This window comes from Colobus angolensis, unplaced genomic scaffold, assembly GCF_000951035.1.
Source record: "Colobus angolensis palliatus isolate OR3802 unplaced genomic scaffold, Cang.pa_1.0 Scaffold52, whole genome shotgun sequence".
NCBI classification, from domain to species: domain Eukaryota; kingdom Metazoa; phylum Chordata; class Mammalia; order Primates; family Cercopithecidae; genus Colobus; species Colobus angolensis.
The window spans coordinates 7,390,373-7,414,008 of record NW_012118710.1 but is presented as its reverse complement, the minus strand read 5'-3'; the positions used below and the strand labels follow the sequence as shown (position 1 = coordinate 7,414,008).

The 23,636-nt window shown below is 39.2% G+C and overlaps 1 protein-coding gene across 2 annotated transcripts in view; it reads left to right on the top strand.

Annotated features, from left to right (window-relative positions):
* Nucleotides 1-23,636, top strand: part of UNC5D (unc-5 homolog D (C. elegans)) — a 584,569-nt gene that overhangs the window by 336,360 nt on the left and 224,573 nt on the right. For both annotated transcript variants that reach the window (XM_011960721.1, XM_011960722.1), the window contains exons 2-3: nucleotides 318-536; nucleotides 20,903-21,046. In XM_011960721.1, coding sequence (XP_011816111.1) covers nucleotides 318-536; nucleotides 20,903-21,046 — 363 coding nt within the window. The remainder of the gene's footprint in view (nucleotides 1-317; nucleotides 537-20,902; nucleotides 21,047-23,636) is intronic.

The following is a 23,636-nucleotide window of genomic DNA, read 5'->3' as shown; positions in this document are numbered from 1 at the left end:
CCAGAGCCTCTCACCTCACAGATGTTTATCTCAGTTGTTTCTGCAAAGATGCTCAGATACAGAAATTTGAGGGGTGTCCTATTCATGTTTATGCTTCATCCAATAACACTGAAGCCATGGCTAGCTGGAGGCACCGTATCCTCTTAGTTCACCTTCTAGAAGATAATTCATCTACACCAGTTCTAAAAGCATGCTTTATTAATACAGTGGAAACTTCTCCAGCACAGAATCTTAGAGCTGGTGTGGGTTTGCCATTGTGTCCTGTTGTATGTGCTACCAGTGTAGACTGTGATCTGATGTCCTCTTTGATTTCACAGGAACTGACAATGGCGAAGCCCTTCCTGAGTCCATCCCATCAGCTCCCGGGACACTGCCTCATTTCATAGAGGAGCCAGATGATGCTTATATTATCAAGAGCAACCCTATTGCACTCAGGTGCAAAGCGAGGCCAGCCATGCAGATATTCTTCAAATGCAACGGCGAGTGGGTCCATCAGAACGAGCACGTCTCTGAAGAGAGTCTGGACGAGAGCTCAGGTAGGAACGTGCAGCTGTCAGAAGCAGCCATGGTGACTCTTCGGGTTCTCCTGTGCTTATGTATCTGGAAAGACTGGAAATCAGCCCCACCATCGCCTCGTGTGAATGAGGTCATAGTTACATCACTCCCGGCATATAAGATACAATTATTTTCTTCAAATGACCCCACAGCTGCCTTGGTAGTCTCTTGTAATATGATGCAGAGGCATTTTTTTCTTGCTGTATATAACTTTAAACACCAAATTTTGGTGTTTAAAAATTTGGAAGTTAATAGAAGTTAATATTACTGGAAATAAAACCAGGGAGTCATGGTTTTTGTTTGCAGAATTCTGAATATTTTTTAGGACAAATATTAAATCTTGCATCAAACCCCTTGTTAAGCAGCATGATTTGAGTTTCTTGAATCTTTCCTAGATTTTATTCTTTGCACTTTGTTCTCCACAGTTGCACCGTGTCCAGCCTTTTTTTTTTTTTTTTTTTTGGACTATGGTGTAGTGGCAGATCCCAAATTAGGTTACCATATTCTAGCAGGATCTCCAATATGAAAGAATTGTGGGACCATCTTTACATTATCAGTAAATTATTGGTGAATTTGGCTGATAAGTGATGATGATGGAAATTATGATTATACTAGCCAATGCATATTGAGTACTCACTATATATCAGACTTAAAGCATTTGACAGGCATTATTATCTTGTTCAGTTTTCTTCAACAGTCCCCTGCAGTGGATAATGCTATTGTTACCTTCTTATAGACAAGGAAACTAAGGCTCAAAGAGATTAAGTAAAGTGCTTGCCCCGGATGTCAAAGTGAGATAATTTGACTGAAAGCCTTCAAAATGTATGCCTTTTTATATTTTAATGTTGACAGAAACAATATATGCTTTTGAACTTTGCTTTCTCAGGCAAGATCCAATCTGGTCACTATTGGGAGAATCTACCCCCAATATTTCAACATAGGTTCTTTCTATTTTCCATAAGTGTCAGCCAGCTGAGAAATAAAGAGAGACAGTATAAAGAGAGGAATTTTACAGCTGGCCCACCAGGGGTGACATCGCATATCGGTAGGACCGTGATGCCTGCCCAAGTCTCAGACCAGCAAGTTTTTATTAAGGGTTTCGAAAGGGGAGGCAGTGTAAGAACAGAATAGGTACAAAGATCACATATTTCAAAGAGTAAAAAGCAGAACTACTGATAAGGGTCTAACAAAGATCACATGCTTCTGCAGTAACAGGGCAAAGCGCAAAAGCAGGACCACTGATAAGGGTCCAACAAAGATCACAGGGCAAAGGACAAAAGCAGAACCACTGATAAGGGTCTATGTTCAGCCGTGCACGTATTGTCTTGATAAACATCTTAAACTTCAGAAAACAGGATTTGAGAGCAGAGAACCAGTCTGACCACAAATTTACCATGGCTGAGTTTTCCAAACCCTGAGTTTTCTGCAGGAACTCAGTAAGCCTGAGGGTTCTGCAGGAGACCAGGGCATATCTCAGTCCTTATTTCAACTGCATAAGACAAACATTCCCATAGTGGCCATTTATAGACCTCCCCACAGGAACACAATCTTTTCTTAGGGTATTAATATTAATATGTCTTGCTAGGAAAAGAATTTAGCGATATGTTTCCTACTTGCATGTCCATTTATAGGCTCTCTGCAAGAAGAGAAATATGACTCTTTTTGCCCAACCCCACAGGCAGTCAGACCTTATGGTTGTCTTCCCTTGTTCCCTAAAAATCACTGTTATTCTGTTCTTTTTCAAGGTGCACTGATTTCATATTGTTCAAACACACATGTTTTACAATCAAGTTTTACAGTTAATACAATTATCACTGTGGTCCTGTGGTGACATACATCTTCAGCTTACGAATATAACAGGATTAAGAGATTAAAGACTGGCATAAGAAATTATGAAAGTATTATTTGAGAACTGATAAATGTCCATATTATGATGAAATCTTCACAATTTATATTCCTCTGCCAAGGCTCCAGCCAGTTCCTCCATTCAGGGTCCCTGACTTCCCGTAACAGGTCACACATTAGATTGTTGAATGTTTTAGATGATCAACTACTTGACTTGGTCAACTCACTAGATATCAGATTTTTGAATAAGTCAGAAAACATCAGTATAACTCTGAAGTTTCAAATCAGCCTAATTTATTAACTATATAGCAATGATAGTCTATATAACAAGGTATTCAGAGTATTACAGAGTATTCAGAGCTAGATAAGATAATAGCCCATATAGGTAGGTTTTACAGGTAATGATAGGGATAAGACAAATATAACCATAAATGCAGTGCAGATGAAGTTAGGATAAATATCTGAAGAGAAGAATATGTTTCTACGGAAGATTTGTTTCTTAAATTACATCTAACTAGGATTATCGGGAAAGGTATTGTAAACTTGATAGCAGTAGAAAGGGACATTGATGAATATGTAACTAAGATGGACATAATTGATGTCACACTCTATAGGGGGGAGAGGAGTTTTAGTGGCTTGAAGGTCACAAACATTAGTAAATGAAGAAAGCTTAGTATATGTTCAGCAAAACGTTTGGTTTTGTTGAAATATAAAATTTATGTACAAGAATAGCAGCCAGTGGCTAGAAAATTCAGTTTACTCAATGGCATGAAAGGCCTCAGATAAGAGTGTGGAGTCCTTTACTTAGTTTTATGAGTATTTTGGTTGTGGTGATTGATCATATTGATAGATGGGTATGCAGTGGCTGGAGCTCTGCTTTAAAGAATGAATCTAGAAGAAACGTTGGTAAGCAGAAACCAGAACAAGGGAGCTAGGAGACATGGATAATTCAGGAGAGAGAAGGTCAGAACTGGTTTGAGAGTGGGGAGGGCACAGAAATAACAACCAGAATATAAATAATTGCATTAACAAGGAGAAAAGTCTGAGATCATAGTTTGACAATCTAAGTTTGAAGTGCTTATGGTATATAATGAAGAGAGGTAGATTTGGAACTTCATAGAATTAGGTGGTAGAAGAGTAGATCTGAGAATCATTAGGAGAGAATGAAGCCGTGTGGGTGGAAGAGTTGTTAGAGGGGAAGGGTCAATATGAAAGGGAAGTAGACCTAGAGATATACCTCTTCAGAAGACACAGACAGGCGTATCAGCCTTCAGCAAAGAAGTAACCAGGGGAGCCAGGCATGGTGACTCCTGTAATCCCAGCACTTTGGGAGGCTGAAGCGCGTGGACCACAAGGTCAGGGGTTCGAGACCAGCCTGGCCAATATGGTGAAACCCCCGTCACTAACAAAAATACAAAAATTAGCCAAGGGTGGTGGTGGGCGCCTGTAGTCCCAGCTACTCAGGAGGCTAAGGCAGGAAAATCGCTTGAACTGCGGAGGTTGCAGAGAGCCAAGATCGTGCCACTGCACTCCAGCTGGGCAACAGAGCAAGACTCTGTCTCAAAAAAAAAAAAAAAAAGAAAAGAAAAGAAAAGAAAAAAATAGAAGTAACCAGGGGATGCTGTGTTTCAAAGCAAAACGAAAACATTATCTCAAAAAGATCTGTAGGTAAAACTCTATCAATAAAGAAAAGGGCCAAGAACTAAACATCTTATTTACATGTAAAGAAAGAGTGCTAATCCTTACACAGTTCTGAACTACTATAGGATTGCAGTGTAAATTCAAAACTCCAAAAAGTAGAGAAACACCTAAAATCCTATGATAATTCCCTATTCATTCCAAATTGGAATTAGTAGGAGGAAGAAAAAAAAAGTGCCCCTTTTGGAGATGTTGTTCTTCAGACCAAAGCATGCTTAGAATCCTAGAATCTAAATGTAAGAACTGGGAGAGAGCTTAATGATAATCTAACAGCCCTATTTTGCACATTAAAAATGTTAAGATTCAGGCCGGGCGCGGTGGCTCAAGCCTGTAATCCCAGCACTTTGGGAGGCCGAGACGGGCGGATCACGAGGTCAGGAGATCGAGACCATCCTGGCTAACATGGTGAAACCCCGTCTCTACTCAAAAATACAAAAAAACTAGCCGGGCGAGGTGGCAGCGCCTGTAGTCCCAGCTACGCGGGAGGCTGAGGCAGGAGAATGGCGGGAACCCGGGAGGCGGAGCTTGCAGTGAGCTGAGATCCGGCCACTGCCCTCCAGCCTGGGCGACAGAGCGAGACTCCGTCTCAAAAAAAAAAAAAAAAAAATTTTAAGATTCAAGAGATACAATGAGTTCATGGCATAGCTGTTTCAAGAACCTAGATCTCCTGATTTCTCCTTCAGATGAATTTCTTCAACATCATAAGCCACCTTTGCCTATAGATTTCTATACTTTTCTCCCAGATCAAAATATTGACAGGTTTTCTTGCTAGCATAAGGATGGATTGAAGTACATGGCTCATCATTTTCCATTATGAATCTGTTTAGGGTTTCCATCACCCATGTGTATCATCCTATACAAATATCATTAGAATTTCTTTATTCTTGACCATTTCTTCTATCTTCATAAAAGCCAACCCCTTAATTTGGGTCATGTTTCTGGCACTGTTAGACAAAAGTTTATAGCAAGCAATGACAGACATTTCCAGGATTGTTGGTAGTTTTCATTTTGAAGGAAGGATTTGGCATTTTGATGGAGAAAGTAGAGAACAAATTGAATCTTGGTTTCAGGAATGTCTCTGATCTTGTGCTCCCAAGACTGGGACCCAGGAGAGACCTAGATGGATAGGCCTGGTGCTGGGAGAGGTTGAGTCAGAGACAACAGCAGTCTCACTTATGTTGACGTTAAAAATTCAAAGGAAGACACTGGAGTTTGGGAGAGGGCAACCAAGGGAATGACATCTACCATATAAGCAAAAGCCTACAAAACAATAGCAGAATATGACGGGTTTATGTGTCTTTTGCTCAATTAGTACAATTGAAAAGGACTCAAATACCAGTGGCTCACTGGGGCTGTATGTTTTATCATGAGATGTCTCTGTCCTAGATTTTGCCCAGCAATGAACTCAAAATAGCTGAATCCCATTGGGCAAACTCTTCCAAATGAAAGAGAGAAAGAACATTGTAAAATGATCAGCCATTTCTTTTACCACTGCTAGAAAAATCTTATATCCCTTCTCATATAAAGACCTCTTTAAGTATTGCAAGCCAATTCAACAGTGCACCCTCTTCTAATTTCACTACATTCTGTTTTGTTATTGCTTTCCCCTTTTAATTCCCCCAGCATTGCTAGGCAACTCCATGTCATGTGGATAGCTTTTTTGATTACATTCTCTACCTCCGCGTAGAAATTTCCTATTTCATTAAAAGAAAAAAAAAAAAAGCCAATAGACATATTTCAAAGAAACTGCGCAGAAAAAAATATTCGTAAATGACAAAATCTGAGGAGATTATATACCGATTTTTAAAAATATGCTGTTAAGAAAGAATTTAAATTTTAGCAGTTACCTTTTTGTAAAGAACTTAATAAGCACAACCTTTTCTTCCAAGTCATTTTGATTGAATCAATGCAAAAGAAATGTCTCTCCCTAAACAGTTTTCTTCAGTATAGTTAATGAAAATCACTATCTACCACACACTGCAATTACGTTTTCTAAGCTCTGTATTAATAGTAGAATTGTGGAAACAAGAACAAGATGAGTGGAGATATTATACCCCAAAACAATACCTAAGTGCAATTTAGGTTGGAAACAAAATGGCCTCAGGTATTGAAAAATAGATGCATTACCTCCCTTGGGTTCTCCAAGGCAGAGATGGGAAACAGGACTTGACTACCTTTATGGACTTAATGGCTTTTGACTGGATCTGTAAAATAATTCCTGCCAGCCTAATAGGAGTGAATGACACTGAGAAGTCAAGGACAATGGGACCACATTTGACCAGAAAGACAGAGAGAACTTTCCCTGTTTTTAAGTCCTGTCGAAAGTGACTCCTTATGTCTGTTTGTACAACATATTCTCCATTTCTGAAATTCTAAAGAAATATGTGATAATTCTTTTTACTTACAGGCATTCTGTCTTTACAGAACTAATGGGAAATGCATAGGACCTGGGAGTGTTTGGAGTAGACACAGAATCTTTTGTGTTCCTAAATTGGAAGCAATAAGTCCTTTCAGTTGTTAAAGGCTGCAAACTGCCTTTGGTCTTTCTGGTAATTTGGCCCTGTCATCTAACAGTTCAAATAAGAAGAAAAAGGATTGTGTGTTTTCATGCAATTTAGCTTGGAAAACCCAGAGCTAGAGTTCTTTCCTGCAAAAAGTACAATTTATTTGACATGAGTTACTGTGTTTGCACAGACAAGGCTATACCTCTTAGTAACGTACACTTGCAGTTCTCTGCACTAGCCAAAGGATCCTCTTTCATTTGTTCTGCCTCATTTCATTTGGAAATATGGGAACTCGTCTTCCTTGTGTTGTTCTTCTGTTAACATCTGGAAGCTCAGAGTTGAGAAGTAATCTCAACCCAGGAATCGTGCCCCTGTGAAAAGGATGGAGTATGCAGTAATGCAGAAATTAGAGCTTTAATCTAAACAGGCAGGCACATGTATATCATACACACAATAGTAAACAACCACAAACCAAACTTATCTTGGCAATCAAGATTATGTGGGCTGTGGGGAGCTGGAATTATCGATAAGCTAAACCACTTCTTTACTGTTCAATAAAAATAGGAATTCTCTTAACAACATGCCGTGGCTCTTATCTTATTCCACCTCAGAGATATCGAATTCTAATGAGTGAAATAATGTGTATTCCAATGTGTTATGGGAAAAGTCTCAACTCCAGTAAACTAATATTTTTCTTCTTAAAGAATTTCATTTCAGGGACCTCATTGTGTGTGATTTCCTTTTTAAACAACTGGAGTCACTCTCTGGGGAAAAAAGGTTAATGGATTGTATTGAGAAAAGGGAGAAGAATAGGAATAAAAATGTATTAAATCTTAAAAGTTTATATCTTAGAATGTTGCTATGCTGGTGATGGGGATTTGAATATAGTATCTTCCAGAAAACCATTAATTTGAAAGTATCTTCAATGATTCACAAGTTACTAAAGTACATTTGGGAAGCATATATTTTAGGCCACATAACACAGAAATAATCTCTCAAGTGTTTCATTGACAGTCTGTGGGTTTAAAACTCACTTTTATGGAAGCCTTCTCCCTCCCCACCTTATCACTCTACTTCTCAGAGAAGATTGACATATTCTTAAAAGGTTTTCAGGAAAATATTATGAATTCCCTACATAAACTGGCAGAGTATGAAGGCCTTGTTTCCTATAGCTAATTTAACTTTTCCTACAAAACGGAAATAAGGAGATTATTTACTTTCATCCATCCTTAGCAGTGATAGAAATCAGCTAATCACTTTATATAATTTAATAATTTCTGATATCGACCATACATTTGTCTCAAAGTCTAAATTTTTGACCAGTCTCTTCAGTTCACACATTAAGAAGTGTGTACATTGATTTAAAATACGAATGACAGGCTGGGCATGGTTGCTCATGCCTGTAATCCCAGCACATTGGGAGGCCGAGGTGGGCGGATCACAAGGTCAAGAGATTGAGACCAGCCTGGCCAACATGGTGAAACCCCATCTCTACTAAAAACACAAAAATAAGCTGGCTGTGGTGATGCACACCTGTAGTCCCAGCTACTTGGGAGGCTGAGGTAGGAGAATCACTTGAACCCGAAAGGTAGAGGTTGCAGTGAGTTGAGATCGTGCTACTGCACTCCAGCCTGGAAACAGAGCAAGATTCTGTCTCAAAAAAATGTGAAAAACAAAAATGAATAATTATAAAGATCTATGAAAAACAAAACGTACACACAGAGAGAGAGAGAGAGAACGAAACCTGAGGTTAGCCTAATGGTTAAGAACATGGGTTTTGGTGTAGAGGAAGTATTGTTTGAAATCAGGCTCTCCATTTACCTACTTTTTCAGATAGATGTGGAATTGAGCTTCCTTTCTCCTTGGTTTCTGCGTGTATCAAATGGCAGTGATAATTGTATCCACCGTCACGTAGCACCTAATACACGTGACATGCTTAGCCCAGGGGCTAGTGTACAGCAAATGCTCAGTCAAGACTAGCCTTCAAAATGATGAATATAAAGTAGCTATTTTATTCTTCTTTTTGAATGAGACAAGTGTCTGGTGATTATGATTCAAAAAACAAATATATAATTGTAGAATTTTGCATTCCAAGAAGATAACAGGGCTAATATTATTGGCAGATAAATATTTGCCCTTCCTAGAGTAACATTGCCTTACTTGCATGTGATTCAATCATTCAGGTCGCATTGTGTCTGTATGTTACCCTCAGAGTCCATGGCAATGTTACAGAAAAGGGCTCCAGATCCAGACCCCAAGAGAGGATTCTTGGATCTTGCACAAGAAAGAACTCAGGGAAAGTGTGCAGTGCAAAGTAAAAGCAAGTTTATTAAGAAAGTAAAGTGCTGAAAGTACAGCTACTCCATAGACAGAATAGGACCTTCCTGAAAATAAGAGGAGGAACGCATCCACTCTAGGTACAATGCTTGTATATGTGGGTAGATGTGTTCTGCTGTAAGGGTTTGTGATAAATGATTAATTTTCTTAATTACTATATTTTGCAAGAATCTATATTACTATCTTTAAAACAAAATTAGGAATGCCTTTGTTCTCCAGATATCAGGATATCTGGACACTCCCAATCTGGATTTGTTTAGTAAACATTATTAATTTGTTCCCCTAACCATCAACATCTAGAGACAAGGAATGTGTAACTCTGTGGGAACGCAGCCTGGCAAGTTCCAGCCTCATTTTCCTAGCCGTCACTTAAAATGGAGTTGTTCTGGTTGGAATGCCTCTGACAGTAGGACTGTGGTTGATACAAGTGGTACAATATATGTCCTGACCTCAGGTCATAAGCTACTAGCAGGAGATGATTTCAGTGACTGTAGGAATGGAAAGTCATTGATTGAAGCAACAGGATTGGAAATCATGACCCTGTTGCCCACAATGTTGTGAGTATGACATGGGAGTGAGTCATTCATGGGATGCGTTTTCTAAACAACCCTTCCGTGTCCACTTCTGCCTCTTAAGTTTCTCTTCTTGCTGTTGTTAGACAATGCTATCAAGTTAATTTGCTTTCCTTTACCAGACACCTCTGAGCTGATTAATTCTAATCTCTGGTGTGGAAGAAACTGGAGAGCTTGGACGTATTCTTTGTTTCTGTACTTAAGACTGAACTCGCGGTGCTTCTGAGGAATACTTGGAGTGGTTATTATCCTGGGAAAACAAAAGACTATTCATTAGGCATAGCACACATGCACATTCAAAGGATAACTATTTTATTTTTGGTCAAGATACATTTTTATCTTGTTGCTAGGATGAAGTGATAAAAGACATTTAGCCCTAATTAATTATCTGCCAGTAAAATGAAACATTGTTCTGCCTTTTCATTTTTGTATTTAATTTACTACTTTGAGTACTATGTTGGCCTAAAGACATCTAAGCTCTCTCAAGATATGGAGGTACAGTTCCATGACATTTCTTCCTATCTGTCAGTTTTGAAACTTCAAATGTGTGTGAGATACATGTGTCCTTACCAGAGTCCCCAGAGCTGTGGTCTAGAAGCCAGGCTATATATTGAATAAGGACAGCGCCTTCAAGTCATAGGTAGAATGGCATTCAGCCTTTTGTGTGATCTCGTAGCAGCCTGTGCCTCTGCTGCCATGACTGTTGTCACATTGGGCATTGTTGGAGCATGTTAAAATGTCTCCCCCTCCAGGGCTGGGCACAGTGGCTCACCCCTGTAATCCCAGCACTTTGGGAGGCCAAGGTGGGTGCATCACCTGAGGTCAGAAGTTCAAGACCAGCCTGGTCAACATGGTGAAACCCTGTCTCTACTAAATATATAAAAATTAGCCAGGCATGGTGGCGGGCACCTGTAATCCCACCTACTTGTGAGGCTGAGTCAGGAGAGTCACCTGAACCTGGGAGGTGGGAGTTACAATGAGCCAAGATCGTGCCACAGCACTCCAGCCTGGGCAACAAGAGAGAAACACTGACAGGCACATACAGGGTGCTCAATAATTGTCTTTCCAGCGAAATATGTCATAAACCTTATGACATCTTTGATCTGTTGCTTATGGTAGGGGACCTGTGGCAAAATAATAATACTAAAAAATAGAAATAATAGTAACACAATGTTAAGATGAAAGACCAAAATGCCTGTGATGGTATTAATAAAAGTAAAGGGCCATGCAAATACTATATAACTAATAATGATAATAACAATGTGTTATTCAAAATATGAGGGAGTATCTCATTATTGAAATATAGTTTTCGATGCTCTGATCCTGAAGCAGTAAGAGACAAGTGGAAAACATTCCCTTATGTAAGTGGAAGACTCACTTTTTCCAGTTGAAATGGCTTTCTGTCTGCTCAGGAGACATCAGAGTGAGAGAGGATACCTCAGCCAAATCCAGGCATCAGAGGGGTTGAGAAACCTTGGAAGTCCGTGGTTCTTTCAAGAAAACTCTTGAATATAGGAGAATATTGCTTTTCAGGCCAGGCGCAGTGGCTCATGCCTGTAATCCAAGCACTTTTGGAGGCTGAGGTGGGTGGGTCACTTGAGGCCTGGAGTTCCAGACCAGCCTGGTCAACAAGGCAAAACCCCATCTCTACTAAAAACACACAAATTAGGTGGGTGTGATGGTGCATTCCTGTGATCCCAGCTACTCAGGAGGCTGAGGCACAAGTATTGCTTGAACTGAAAGGTGGAGTTTGCAGTGAGCCGAGATCACAGCATAGAACTCCAGTTTGGGCGACAGAGCAAGACTCTGTCTCCAGGGTGAAAAAAAAAAAAGGTCTATTGCTTTTCAAGGGAGTTGGATTGCTTTGTTTCTCTCCCAGAGAACTGAGCAAGGCCTTGCATTACTCATGAAGTTGTATTGGAATAATTCTTTGGCACTTTGTCTACAAAGAATAGAATACTCGTTTTCTCAGCCCCGATCTTGAAGTGCTATAATGTGAACAATGAGGTACAAAGAAAGTGAAACATTGAACTGAAAAAGTCCCAGAAAGCAGGCACCGAGACTGGGATGAGAAAATGATTCTACCAAAACCTAGTTAGCTGGTCATTTACTGCTTCGTTATGGTTGGGGATATGATAAACATCTTAGAGGGAGGGATTCTCACTTCCTTCTTGAATCTATTGATTCCAGTTGGTAAGCCGAGCATCCTACTAGAAAGAACTTCCAAATGATTGAAGCAGTAAGGCTGAGTGGGGAGGCAAGCATTTGAGAACTGTATCAAATTCCTCCCCAAGTGCCCATCACCAGGTGTGTTTGAGAACTGGCTGGAAAGGGTAACCACAGCAGGATGCTGCTGACGGGCTTTGTCAGTGCGATAACGAGCGGTGGATAAAAAGCTCAGGGCCAGCTGTTGGTAGGCGCCGGGCTGGGGTTGGCATGGTGCTGAATGTTAAATACTATTCCAGAATTCTCTATTTTGTCCAGAACAAGTTAGGATCTTAGACTGTGACTGTCACCCTTTTATCAAAAGTTGACCAGAAATAAAGCGTTTTATTTATTTTCCCCTCTCCATTTCTTCCCTCCTCTCTTTTACATTTCTCTTCCTTGCACAGTGAAGTATATACCTTCAATTAGTTTGAAAATCCTTTAACTTTTAGTCTCCCAACAGGATTAGACCTGCTAAGAGTAACTAGTGTTTTCCATCTGATAAATAAGGGGATTGTAGCAATAACTGCTGTCAGCATTTTTCTCATTTAAACAAATAAAGCTGACAAATGATGAAGTTCTGTGCTGCTCCATTATGTTTAGTACATGCAGAGCAATTATTCATTGGCTGCCAACATTAGTCTATCTACAACTAAACCATCCAACGGTCTAGAAAGCTTATTAGCATATCAGTATCATAGTCATATTTGTATATTCTCTAAGACTCTACTCCATAACAAAGGCTGATGGTTATAATTTGCACAATAAAGGGTTGGACTTTTCTATGCTTATTAGAGTTACGCCAGTTATTGGGTACAATGCTACTCTTATTGATGACATGCTATTTTTTATTTGCCTGGAACTTCCACTCCCTTGTAGCATTTTCTATGAACAAGTTAGCTGCCATCTCTGGAGATATAGGAGTAGATAGCCATTTCTGCATGAACACTGTTAGAGGAAATTCAGTGGAGGAAGAGATAGGGAAGAGCATTTTTCTTAAAGTCGCATTCCTTGTATATTTCTCATGTGTGAATATATCATGTATATGTATGTGCATATATATACACATACTCATACTATTACATATGTGTATATGGGTATGTATACATGTAAACTGTATATGTAAATGTGTATTTGTGTATCATTTGATCAGTGAGGATTTGAGAAAGTATGTATTTAAAACATCTTATTCAACAGTTATTTCTTGTTATGGTAGGGGGAAAATATAATAGATACAAAGAATTCATGATTTGCCAAGGCTTCTTTTAGAGGGGATGGTTTGATAAAACTGAAGACCTCATGTTAGAAGAAGGCCTAATCTAGAGAGATAATATACCTTTTGTGGGATGGTCATGTCACTTGTGGCCTTTTAAAGAAGCCTGCCACTCTGATGCCACCGGTTGGGAAAATACTGTGTTTGGAAGCAGTTGTTTTATGTGTACTTTCCTCTGCTGATCACATGGGGAGCCTCTGCTGGTAACTGAGCCATCCTAATGTTGAAACCTTCACTTCAGCATTTTCCTTCCAACTGTGGTTAGCCTGAATGAGGGGTTGCAAAACCTCCTGACAAGAATGGGGTAAGACCAGATACAATCTTCATAGTGGGGTGCCCTGGTCCCTTGTTTATGCTTTCCAAAGCACAGTGTGCTGCTCTTTGTCTATGTGACCACGTTTTCTAGTTGGGGCCTTGCTGACCCTGTAGGGACCGCTCTGCCCAGGGCTGGCTAATTTTTAAAGAGATCAAACAACTTGCCTGTGAGTTTGCCTTTCATGCTCAAACCAAGCGATCCAGAGGCCACACCTCTAACTACCATTTCTATGGAGCTCTTATACTCCAGACCACTGTTCCCCTGCCCTAACCCCAGGACTAGGAGAGCCAGGATGCCCCAGAGCCACTGACATTGTGCAAGCTAGCCAATCCCAGTATATTGTTTCTTCCCATGCAAACCACAATGGAAAGGCCCTTGGCCACATGTTCCCCCACCCCTTCTGCCTCCTGAAAGACCCTCAGGCTTACCCATGTGGCTCTACATGGCTTGCTGTGCCTCCTGTCTCTCGGGACCTGTGAGTGTCAACTTCTTCCTTCATAAAAGTCACTTCCATGTATAAATATGTTAAAACACTTTATTGAAAAAAATCCTGGGTGTTCTTAAAATGCCGTGGTGCCAAGATTAAATCACAGCAAGTTTGGTGGTTTGGATTTGGACATTCCCTACTTTATAAACATGATAACCCTGAATCATTTTGAGATAGTGCTGGTCTTCGTCTTCAAGCTGAAAAAAATCGATAGCTTTGATATTCTTACAAGATGAGGAAAGTGAAAAAATGACAGTTCTTCCCATTAGCTTAAACCTATTTCTTCTTTTTAATTAATACATAATTAACATATTTTTGGGCACAAGTGATATTTTGATACCTTCATATAATGGCTAATAATCAAATCAGGATAATAGGAATATCCATCACCTCAAGCATTTATGTTTCTACTGGGAATGTTCAAATTCCTCTTTTCTAGCAATTTTTTCTTTTTTTTTTTTTGTTTTTTTCTGAGACGGAGTCTCACTCTGTCGCCCAGGCTGGAGTGCAGTGGCCAGATCTCAGCTCACTGCAAGCTCCGCCTCCCGGGTTCACGCCATTCTCCTGCCTCAGCCTCCCGAGTAGCTGGGACTACAGGCGCCCGCCACCTCGCCCGGCTAATTTTTTGTATTTTTTTTAGTAGAGATGGGGTTTCACCGTGTTAGCCAGGATGGTCTTGATCTCCTGACCTCGTGATCCGCCCGCCTCGGCCTCCCAAAGTGCTGGGATTACAGGCTTGAGCCACCGCGCCCGGCCTTTTCTAGCAATTTTGAAATATGCAATAGATTATTGTTAACGATTGTCACTCTACTGGACTGTCAAACACTGGATTTTAGTCCCTCTACTTAACTGTATTTTATTACCCGTTCTTCAACCTGTCTTCTCTCCTCATTCCCCTTCTTGACCTTTAGTTAACCACCAGTCTACTCTATGTTCATGAGATCCACTTTTTCAGTTCCCACATATGAGTAAGAACGTATGATATTTTCGTCTGTGCTTGGCTTATTGCACTTATGACCTCCAGTTTTATGCATGTTGCTACAAATGACAAGATTTTATTCCTTTATATGGTTGAATAATATTTCATGGTGTGTGTGTATATATATATAAATATATATACATATCGCATTTTCTTCATTCCTTTATTGATGGATACTTGGTTGATTCCATATTTTGACTATTGTGGATAGTCTAATAAACATGGGGTTGCAGATCTCTCTTTGATATATTGATTTCCTTTTTGAGAGGATATATATGCCTAGTAGTGGGATGGCTGAATCATATGGAAGATATATTTTTAGTTTTTCAAGGAACCTTTATACTGTCTTCTATAGTGACTGTATTAATTTACATCCCCAAAAATGGTGTATGAGGGTTCTCTGTCTCCACATCCTCTCTAGCACCTATCTTTTTTTGTCTTTTTGACAAAAAACATTTTAACTGGGGTGAGTCGTGGTTTTGATTTGCATTTCCCTGATGATTAGTGATGCTGGCTATTTTAGAATATATTTTTTGGCCATTTGTATGTCCTCTTTTGATAAATGTCTATTCAGGTCTTGATCTTTTGCCCATTTTTAAATCTTTTGTTCTGTTTTTTTGCTATTGAGTGGTTTGAACTTCTCATATATTCTGGTTATTAATCCCTTGTCAGATAGATAGTTTGCAAATGTTTTCTCATTTTCTGTGGGTTGTCTCTTAGTTGTTTATTTCCTTTGTAGTGCAGAAGCTTTTTAGCTTGATGTAATCCTATTTGTCTATTTTTACATTGGTTACCTGTGCTTTTAGGGACTTATTAAATAAATTTTTGCCTCAATCAGTGTCCTGGAGAGTTTCTTCAATATTTTCTTTGAGTGATTTCATAGTTTCATATCTTAGATTTATTTTTATTTTGATCCGACTTTTGTATATGGTGAGAGATAAGGGTCTAATTTCAATGTTTGTATATGGATATCAAGTTTTCCCAGAACCATTTATTGAAGATACTATCCTTTCTTCAGGGTTCTTGATACCTTTGGCCTTGGCTATTCAGAGTTTTTTATGGGTCCATACAAATTTTAGGATTGCTTTCCCTATGTTTGGGAAAGATGTCATTGGTATTTTAATAGGGAGTGTCTTGAATCTGTACATTGCTTTGTGTAGTATTGACATTTTAATAACATTAATTCTTGTAATCCATGAACGTGGAATATCTTTACTTTTGTGTATGTCCTCTTCAATTTCCTTCACCAGAGTTTTATCATTTTCTTTGTAGAGATCTTCCATGTCTTCGGTTAAGTTTATTCCCAGGTATTTTTTTTTTTTTTTTTGTAGGGGGGGCGGTCAGGGGCTATTGTAAATGAGATTGCTTTCTTGATTTCTTTTTCAGATTATTCACCACTAACATATTTAATTGCTACTGATATTTGTACATAGATTTTATATTCTGCAACTATACAGAATTCAGTTATCAGTTCCAATGTTTCTTGGTGGAATCTTTACATTTTTCTAAATATGAGATCAAATTATCTACAAACAAGGCTAATTTGACTTCTTCCTCTCCAAATGGATGCCTTTTATTTGTATCTCTTCCTGATTGCTCTAGCTAGGACTTCGAGTACTACGATGAATAAAAATATAAAAGTGGACATCCTTATTGTGTTTCAGATTAAGGGGAAAGGCTTTCAGTGTTTCTCATTCAGTAGGTTGTTGGCTGTAGGTTTATCATATATGGCCTTTATTGTTTGAGGTATGTTCTTTCTATGTATAGTTTTTTGAGGTTTTTATCATGAAGGGATGTTGAATTTTGTCAAATGCTTTTTCAGCATCTATTTAAATGATCATTTTTTCTTGTTATTTTTGGTTCTGTGAATATGATGTGTCATGTTTATTGATCTGCATATGTTGAAATTTCCTCACCTCTCTGAAATCAATCCTTGTTGATTATGGTGAATGATCCTTTTAATGTGTTATTGAATTTGGTTTGCTAGTATTTCATTGAGGATCTTTGCATCTGTGTTCATCAAGTATATGGGCGTGTAGTTTTGTTTTTGTTGTTGTTGTGTCTTTGTCTGGTTTTGGTATCAGGGTAATGCTGCCCTCATGGAATGAGTTTGGAAGTATTCTCTCCTCTTCAGTTTATATTTTTGAATTTTTTGAGACTCGTTTTGTGGCCTACCTTATGGTCCATTCTGGAGAATATTTTATGTGCTGAAGAGATGAATGTGTCTTCTTGTAGCAGTTGGGTAAAATGCTTAAACACATTTCTGACCTTAAAGGTTATTGAATGCTTCTTTGGTGAGACTCCACTTCTCAGAGTGTGGGTATATTCTGCTTTAATAGGTCTCCCTGTTCTGCAGTATAGGAGCTCTGAAATATTAAAGTCACTCTACCTTCTCCTACCTGTGTGCACTTGATGGATGTTCTCTCTCCCGCCTTTTCTTCTTTAGGGGAGCTCATCAACCATTTGCCCAGAGAGGAAAACATAAAGCAAGTTCTCTTCTCCAAAGTCTAGTGCCTCCCTTTAACCTGTTCAACTTTACTTTATAATATACATGCTCCACTCCAGCCTGCTTTCTGTCCTAACAAACAAAATAAATTAATGGCTTTAGAGGTACAAGTGGTTTTTGGTTACACGGTGAATTGTATAGTGGTGAAGTCTGGGCTTTTAATGTACCTGTCACTCAAATAGTGTACATTGTACCCTATAAGTAGTTTTATATCCTTCATCCTATCCAATCCTCCCCGCTTCTGAGAATCCAGTGTCCATTATACCACCCTGTACACCCTGTATACCCATGGCTTGGCTCCCAATTATATGTGAAAACATGCAGTGTTTGGTTTCCCATTCCTGAGTTACTTCATTTAGGAAAATGGTCTCCAGTTCCATCCAATATACTGCAAAATACATGATTTCATTCTTTTTTTATGGCTGAATAGCACTCCATGATATAGATATAATACATTTTCTTTGTGCATTTATTGGTTGATGGGCCCTTAGGTTGATTCCATATCTTCGCAATTATGAATTGTGGTGTGATAAACATACGAATTCAGGTATCTTCTTGATATAATGACTACTTCTTCTTTGGGTAGATACCCAGTAGTGGGATTACTGGATCAAGTGGTAGATCTACTTTTAGTCCTTTGAGAAATCTCCACACTGTTTTCAACAGAGGTTTTACTGATTTACGCTTCTATCAACAGTGTGTAAGTATTCCCTTTTCACCACATCCATGCCAACATCTGTTATTTTTTGACTTTTTAATAACAGTCATTTTGATTGGGGTAAGGTAGTAGCTTATGGTTGTTTTAATTTGCATTTCCTTATAATTAGTAATGTTGAGCATTTTTTTCTATTTTTGTTGGATACTTACATATCTTCTTCTGAAAAACATCTGTTCGTGTTGTTTGCCTGCTTTTTACTGGGATTATTTGTCTTTTCTTGCTGATTTGCTGCAGTCCCTTGTAGATTCTGGATATTATTTCTTTGTGAGGTGTATAGTTTGCAAATATTTTCTCCTATTCTGTAGGCTGGCTATTTACTCTGTTATTTCTTTTGTTGTGCAACGTTTTTCAGTTTGTCTCATTTATTTTTGTTTTTATTGCATTTGCTTTTGGTTCTTAGTCATAAATTCTTTGCCTAGGCCAATGTCTAGAAGAATTTTTCTAGGTTTTCTTCTAGAATTTTTACAACTTAAGGTCCTACGTTCAAGTCTCTAACGCATTTTGAGTTAATTGTTGTATGTGGTGAGAGGTATCCAATTTCATTCTTCTGCATTTGGCGATCCAGTTACCCGGCACCATTTATTGAATTAGGGTGTCCTTTCCCCAGTATATGTTTTTGTCTGCTTCTAAGAAACTTTTTTAAAACCTTTATTTCCACTTTCTGTGACATTCTTCCCTCTTGCCTTTGCCTGCCAACTCTGCCTTTTCCTGGTCTTTGTCCATTCATATTTCTTCTTTCATTAAAGTGTAAAGAAAGAAAAAACAAAGCAGCAGGAACAACATCATCATCAGCTTTAAGGCTTCTTTTCTCCTATTTGATTTAGGAGTCGGCTTTCTGGACTAATAGTCTCTGACAGGGAAAACACAGTGCTTTTGTACTTTCACAAACAGGGGAAACGTGAGTTACCAACTGTCATCAAGATGATTTTCTGTGATGTGTGTTCCTCCTACAAATTTAGAAAGTATACCTCAAACTGCACATGGTGACTTATGTGGCCATGACCACCTCTCATCAGGCACTATAAATAACACGTTATTGATTGGGTGCAAGGGAACATTTCCCCAACCTGACTAATCCTACACCTCCATTCTTGTTTTTTAAATCCTGAAACCAAGATATAATCATGATCCACCTCCTCCATCGGAACTTCTGGACTCATTTTGATTATAGTGATGCTTCTATCCCCTGAATTTCTTCTGGACCTAAAGGAAAAAGCATAGTTAGTTACTTAATTTAAAAAATAGTTCCGTGTATTAACCTTATTGCCACAATTAAGTGTAAGTACTAAAATAAAGGGACAGAATTGAATTATTAAGAGGCACCTGAACATAGTGCTGGTTTTGGTGTAAGACCACCAGACTCACACACCGGACCCTTCGTTTACAAACTCTGACTGTGGACAAATGACATAGCCTCTCTGAGTCATAGTTCGTTCCTTTGCAAAGTAGGGACACCATAGCATGTACCACCACAGAGGACCCTGGAAATGTAAAGAGCACATAGGTTCAAGGCTTATCATGACACGAGGCAGTTAGGTGGAATTCAATAAGCATCCCCTTTTTTTCTCCCAACCTGCCTATCCTAGAGAAAGACACAATCTCAGAGAATGTGTGTTGGATGGAGAGGACATGGCTGGCTGTGAAGGCTGCTTCCCTGTCTGTGATGAGTTAACTGGTGAGGCAAGTGAGGTGCCCCTTCCATCATTGGTACAGGGCGACTGTTCATCCCAAAGAAAGAAAGGTTGATAGTCCTTGGTCAAAGGTGGAGAAGAAGCTCACGCTCTCCAGTTAGAAGCACAAAACAATTTGTTTAATTTTAGAAGGAGGATGTAAAGTAACAACAACAACAAAAAAAAACCATTAAAAGGTTGTGGTCTTATAGCTGCATCTCAGTTCACTGCTGTGCCCTTAGCCACTCTTTCTATAAAAACCCCTCTTTCTTCACCTCCTCATACCATTGCTACGGGGACCTCCCTGGGTTCTCTTCTCAGGGCTTTAAGACTAACTTGGTTTATGTGTACTGCTATGATATATCAATTAAAAAATACAGAAAAGCAAAAAATATTTTAAGTGATAGATATCCCAGTTACTCTGACCTGATCATTATATATTATGTACATGTATCAAAATATCATTGTGTACATGTATCAAAATACCACATGTGGCTGGGCAAAGTGGCTCACACCTCTAATCCCAGCATTTGGGGATGCCAAGATGTAAGGATTACTTGAGGCCAGAAATTTGAGACCAGCCTGGTCAACATAGTGAGACCTCCATTGCTTAAAAAAAAAAAAAAAAAAAAAAAAAAGAAAAACTTATTTCAACTTGTCTTCTCTTTGTGCTCATTCCTTCTTTCGGTCTCATTGGCTTCGTTGTCCTGAGCCTTTGATGCCAATGCCTTGGTCCTTCCTCAGATTTTCAGCCTGGTCACCCCATCTGCAAATGTTCACTGACTCCTCTTTCTTCTAAGCCAGACTGTTACAATGACCCAACCCAGCTGCCACACCCAGACATAGGGGCGCTTAGAACAACTTGGAACTGTGTCCCTGACATTGGTTTGTGGAGGCCTCTTTGGCTTCTAGAATCTCAGCAATTAACATTGCGTAAAATCTATGAGGAATGTAGTACCAAAGAAAGACAAACAGCGCTAAGTCAAGGTACTGTGAGAACTATTCTATTGCATGGGAGCCACAGTTGGTTGATGATACTTTACACGTGTGCTTTCCAACTTACTCAGCTCTGGAAATTTAATTAGCAGTAATATATTATTCTCAAAGTAATTAAAACCTTGCCTTGATTAAAAACAGGATTGTTTAATTAAAAAGAAAAGGTTTGGCTAACCTTAACTTTCTGTTTGTGAAATACAACAGCCTCAGCTGATTTGTCTCTTATCTCTCCCACCATCAGGCTTGAAGGTCCGCGAAGTGTTCATCAATGTTACCAGGCAACAGGTGGAGGACTTCCATGGGCCCGAGGACTATTGGTGCCAGTGTGTGGCGTGGAGCCACCTGGGTACCTCCAAGAGCAGGAAGGCCTCTGTGCGCATAGCCTGTAAGTACATTCTGAGTGACCTTGTCTTGTAGGACAACAAATGAGAGTTAAATAGAGCTGAAGAGAGGCTTTACAGATGTCAGATGCTTCTACAGAATCTCAGTGAGAGGACTTAAATTTACTCTTCTAAAATGGTGTTTTAAAATGTTTGATAATTTCCAACCAGGTGTGGCACAGTGGCTCACACCTGTAATCCCAGCACTTTGGGAGGCCAAGGTGGGAGGATCACTTGAGATCAGGAGTTCAAGATGAGCCTGGACAACATGGCAAAACCCCGTCTCTACTAATAATACAAAATTAGCTAGGTGTGGTGGTGTGCGTCTGTCATCCCAGCTACTTGAGAGGCTGAGGCAGGAGAATCGCTTGAACCCAGGAGGTGGAGGTTGCAGGGAACTGAGATCATGCCACTGTACTCCCACCTGGGTGACAGAATGAGAGAGACTGTATCTCAAAAAAATAAATAAATAAGTTTGATAATTTCCTTCAGAGTACATTCAGCAAATCAGTTTGGCTAAGAGAGTCTGCCTAGATGGTCAGAGTGCAGGTGGCTCAACAATGCCAGGGAAAACCTGTTCCTGAGAGAATGAAATTCACCCAAATGGATTCTGCTGTTCACCATCAATGACAAAGTTCAAGGGACACTTATGGGAAAAGTTGAGCAATAATTGTTTACTTTCCAGCAAATCTGCAAAAATACTACATTAAAGATATTATGGCATTTTTATAGCCTACTGTTCAATCTCTTCTCTCTGAATCTTAAAACACAGAAATGGGTTTTAAAACTGCATTACTTTGACTCAAGTAGGGCTGAAAAAAAAAAAAATACACACTTGGAAAAAAGTATGAAAGAAAGAAAATTGCTTCTCAGAAGAGTCCAAGATTTCTTTATCATATTTCAGCATCAGTGTTTTTATAATTTTAAAAAAGTTTCATAAATACACAAACATTTTTTCTCCTCCTTGAAAATATCCTCAACTCTCCCCACTTACATTATTCCACCTCTATGGATCCCCATAAAACCTCCTTTGTGTGCCTGGGACTGCAAAATCATCTCAGAAAGAAATTGGGAGATGGGGAAAGAGATGGTTATTGTTGTTTTATTCAAATACCGCCTTTTAAGAGCGTCATGAAGAATACAGGGCGAGAAAGATTTACTTGAGGACTCAAGTAATTCTTCATAGCAGATGTTGATGGTTTAGGGATTAAGAATAGAAGTGAATTGCTATTTGCAGAGACATTTATGTTTCCTGGGAAATGAAATCTTCCTCTTAAAATACGCATGTCATCTTCATTCTGGTGATTTGGGGAGGCCCTCTCCTGGGTGTTGACTGAGTTCTGATAGGCCAGGGAGAAGAGGTCACCTCATAAGTCAGGCTCTTGATGTGAGAACCATGGGAAATATTTTCCCATAATTATTTAGTTAATTAATTTTAGCCAACAATTATTTTATGACTTTAAAGTAGCAGGCCAGCTGAGAGAGGGAATATGTTTGCATTTAATCTCCTCTTAACAAGTTCATGTCTATGCTCCCAGCATGGTGTCAGTCAGACCTGCCAGGGCATCTGACTTGAGTCAAGATAAAATAGGTAATTTCAAGGCTCTATCTGCAAAACAGCACAGGGGATTTCAACATACGTCCCCTCAATTTTTTTCTGCTCACCCTCACTTTTTCCTTTCCTGTTTTTTACTTCTCTGAGGCCCACATGACCTATACTCTGAACTACTGTAAATAGCATCTCCCTGATCTCTGCATATGCCCGTCCTTCCCATCTCCATCCTTCTTGCTCACTTAATTCTTCATTACCAGTGGCCCGCTAGAAACTTCCAGGAGTTTTGTCCAGGGAAAAACCTTGTTTTTGCTTTCAAAATGTTGCAAAGAATGGCTCAAATACACGTTTGTCAGTTTCCCATTGCCATTCGTGGTGTACAGTATTCTCTGCCCTTCTAAACACTTTGCTCTTCTGCATGTCACCCTCACATATTTGACGTGTGCCTTTGCTCCTGCAGTTTCTACTTTCATACATGCGTCGCATGGGGAGGAACCCAGACTCCAGAGTCCTGTTGGTTTCCAACAGGACTAAGTCTGTTCCACTACTTAGTTTAGTGATGGTAGGAAAATTATTTCATTTATGTGTCTTAATGTTTTCATTGATAAAAGGGTGGCTAGTTCATAGAATTATTCTGATAGTTAGAGGTAAACTATATCTAAAAATGTGCCTGGCACATATGAGCATTTATCAATCATCAGCTATTATTTTATGATATATTTGATTCTCCACCACCATCTCTCACTTGCAGGTGTGTTAATCCTGACTGAAACAAATCGAATTAAAATTTTAGTAACCTAGTAATTTTTCTATAGATTATAGATATATGGATTCTATAAAAATTTATTCTGGGTCAGTCCTACGTCCCCAACTCTCTCAGGTATGAGAGAATAAACAATGGTAAAAATAGAAAACACTTAGTCTGGGTGCAGTGGCTCATGCCTGTAATCCAAGCACTTTGGGATGCTGAGGTGGGCGGATCACCTGAGGTTGGGAGTTCAAGATCAACCTGACCAACATGGAGAAACCCCATCTCTACTAAA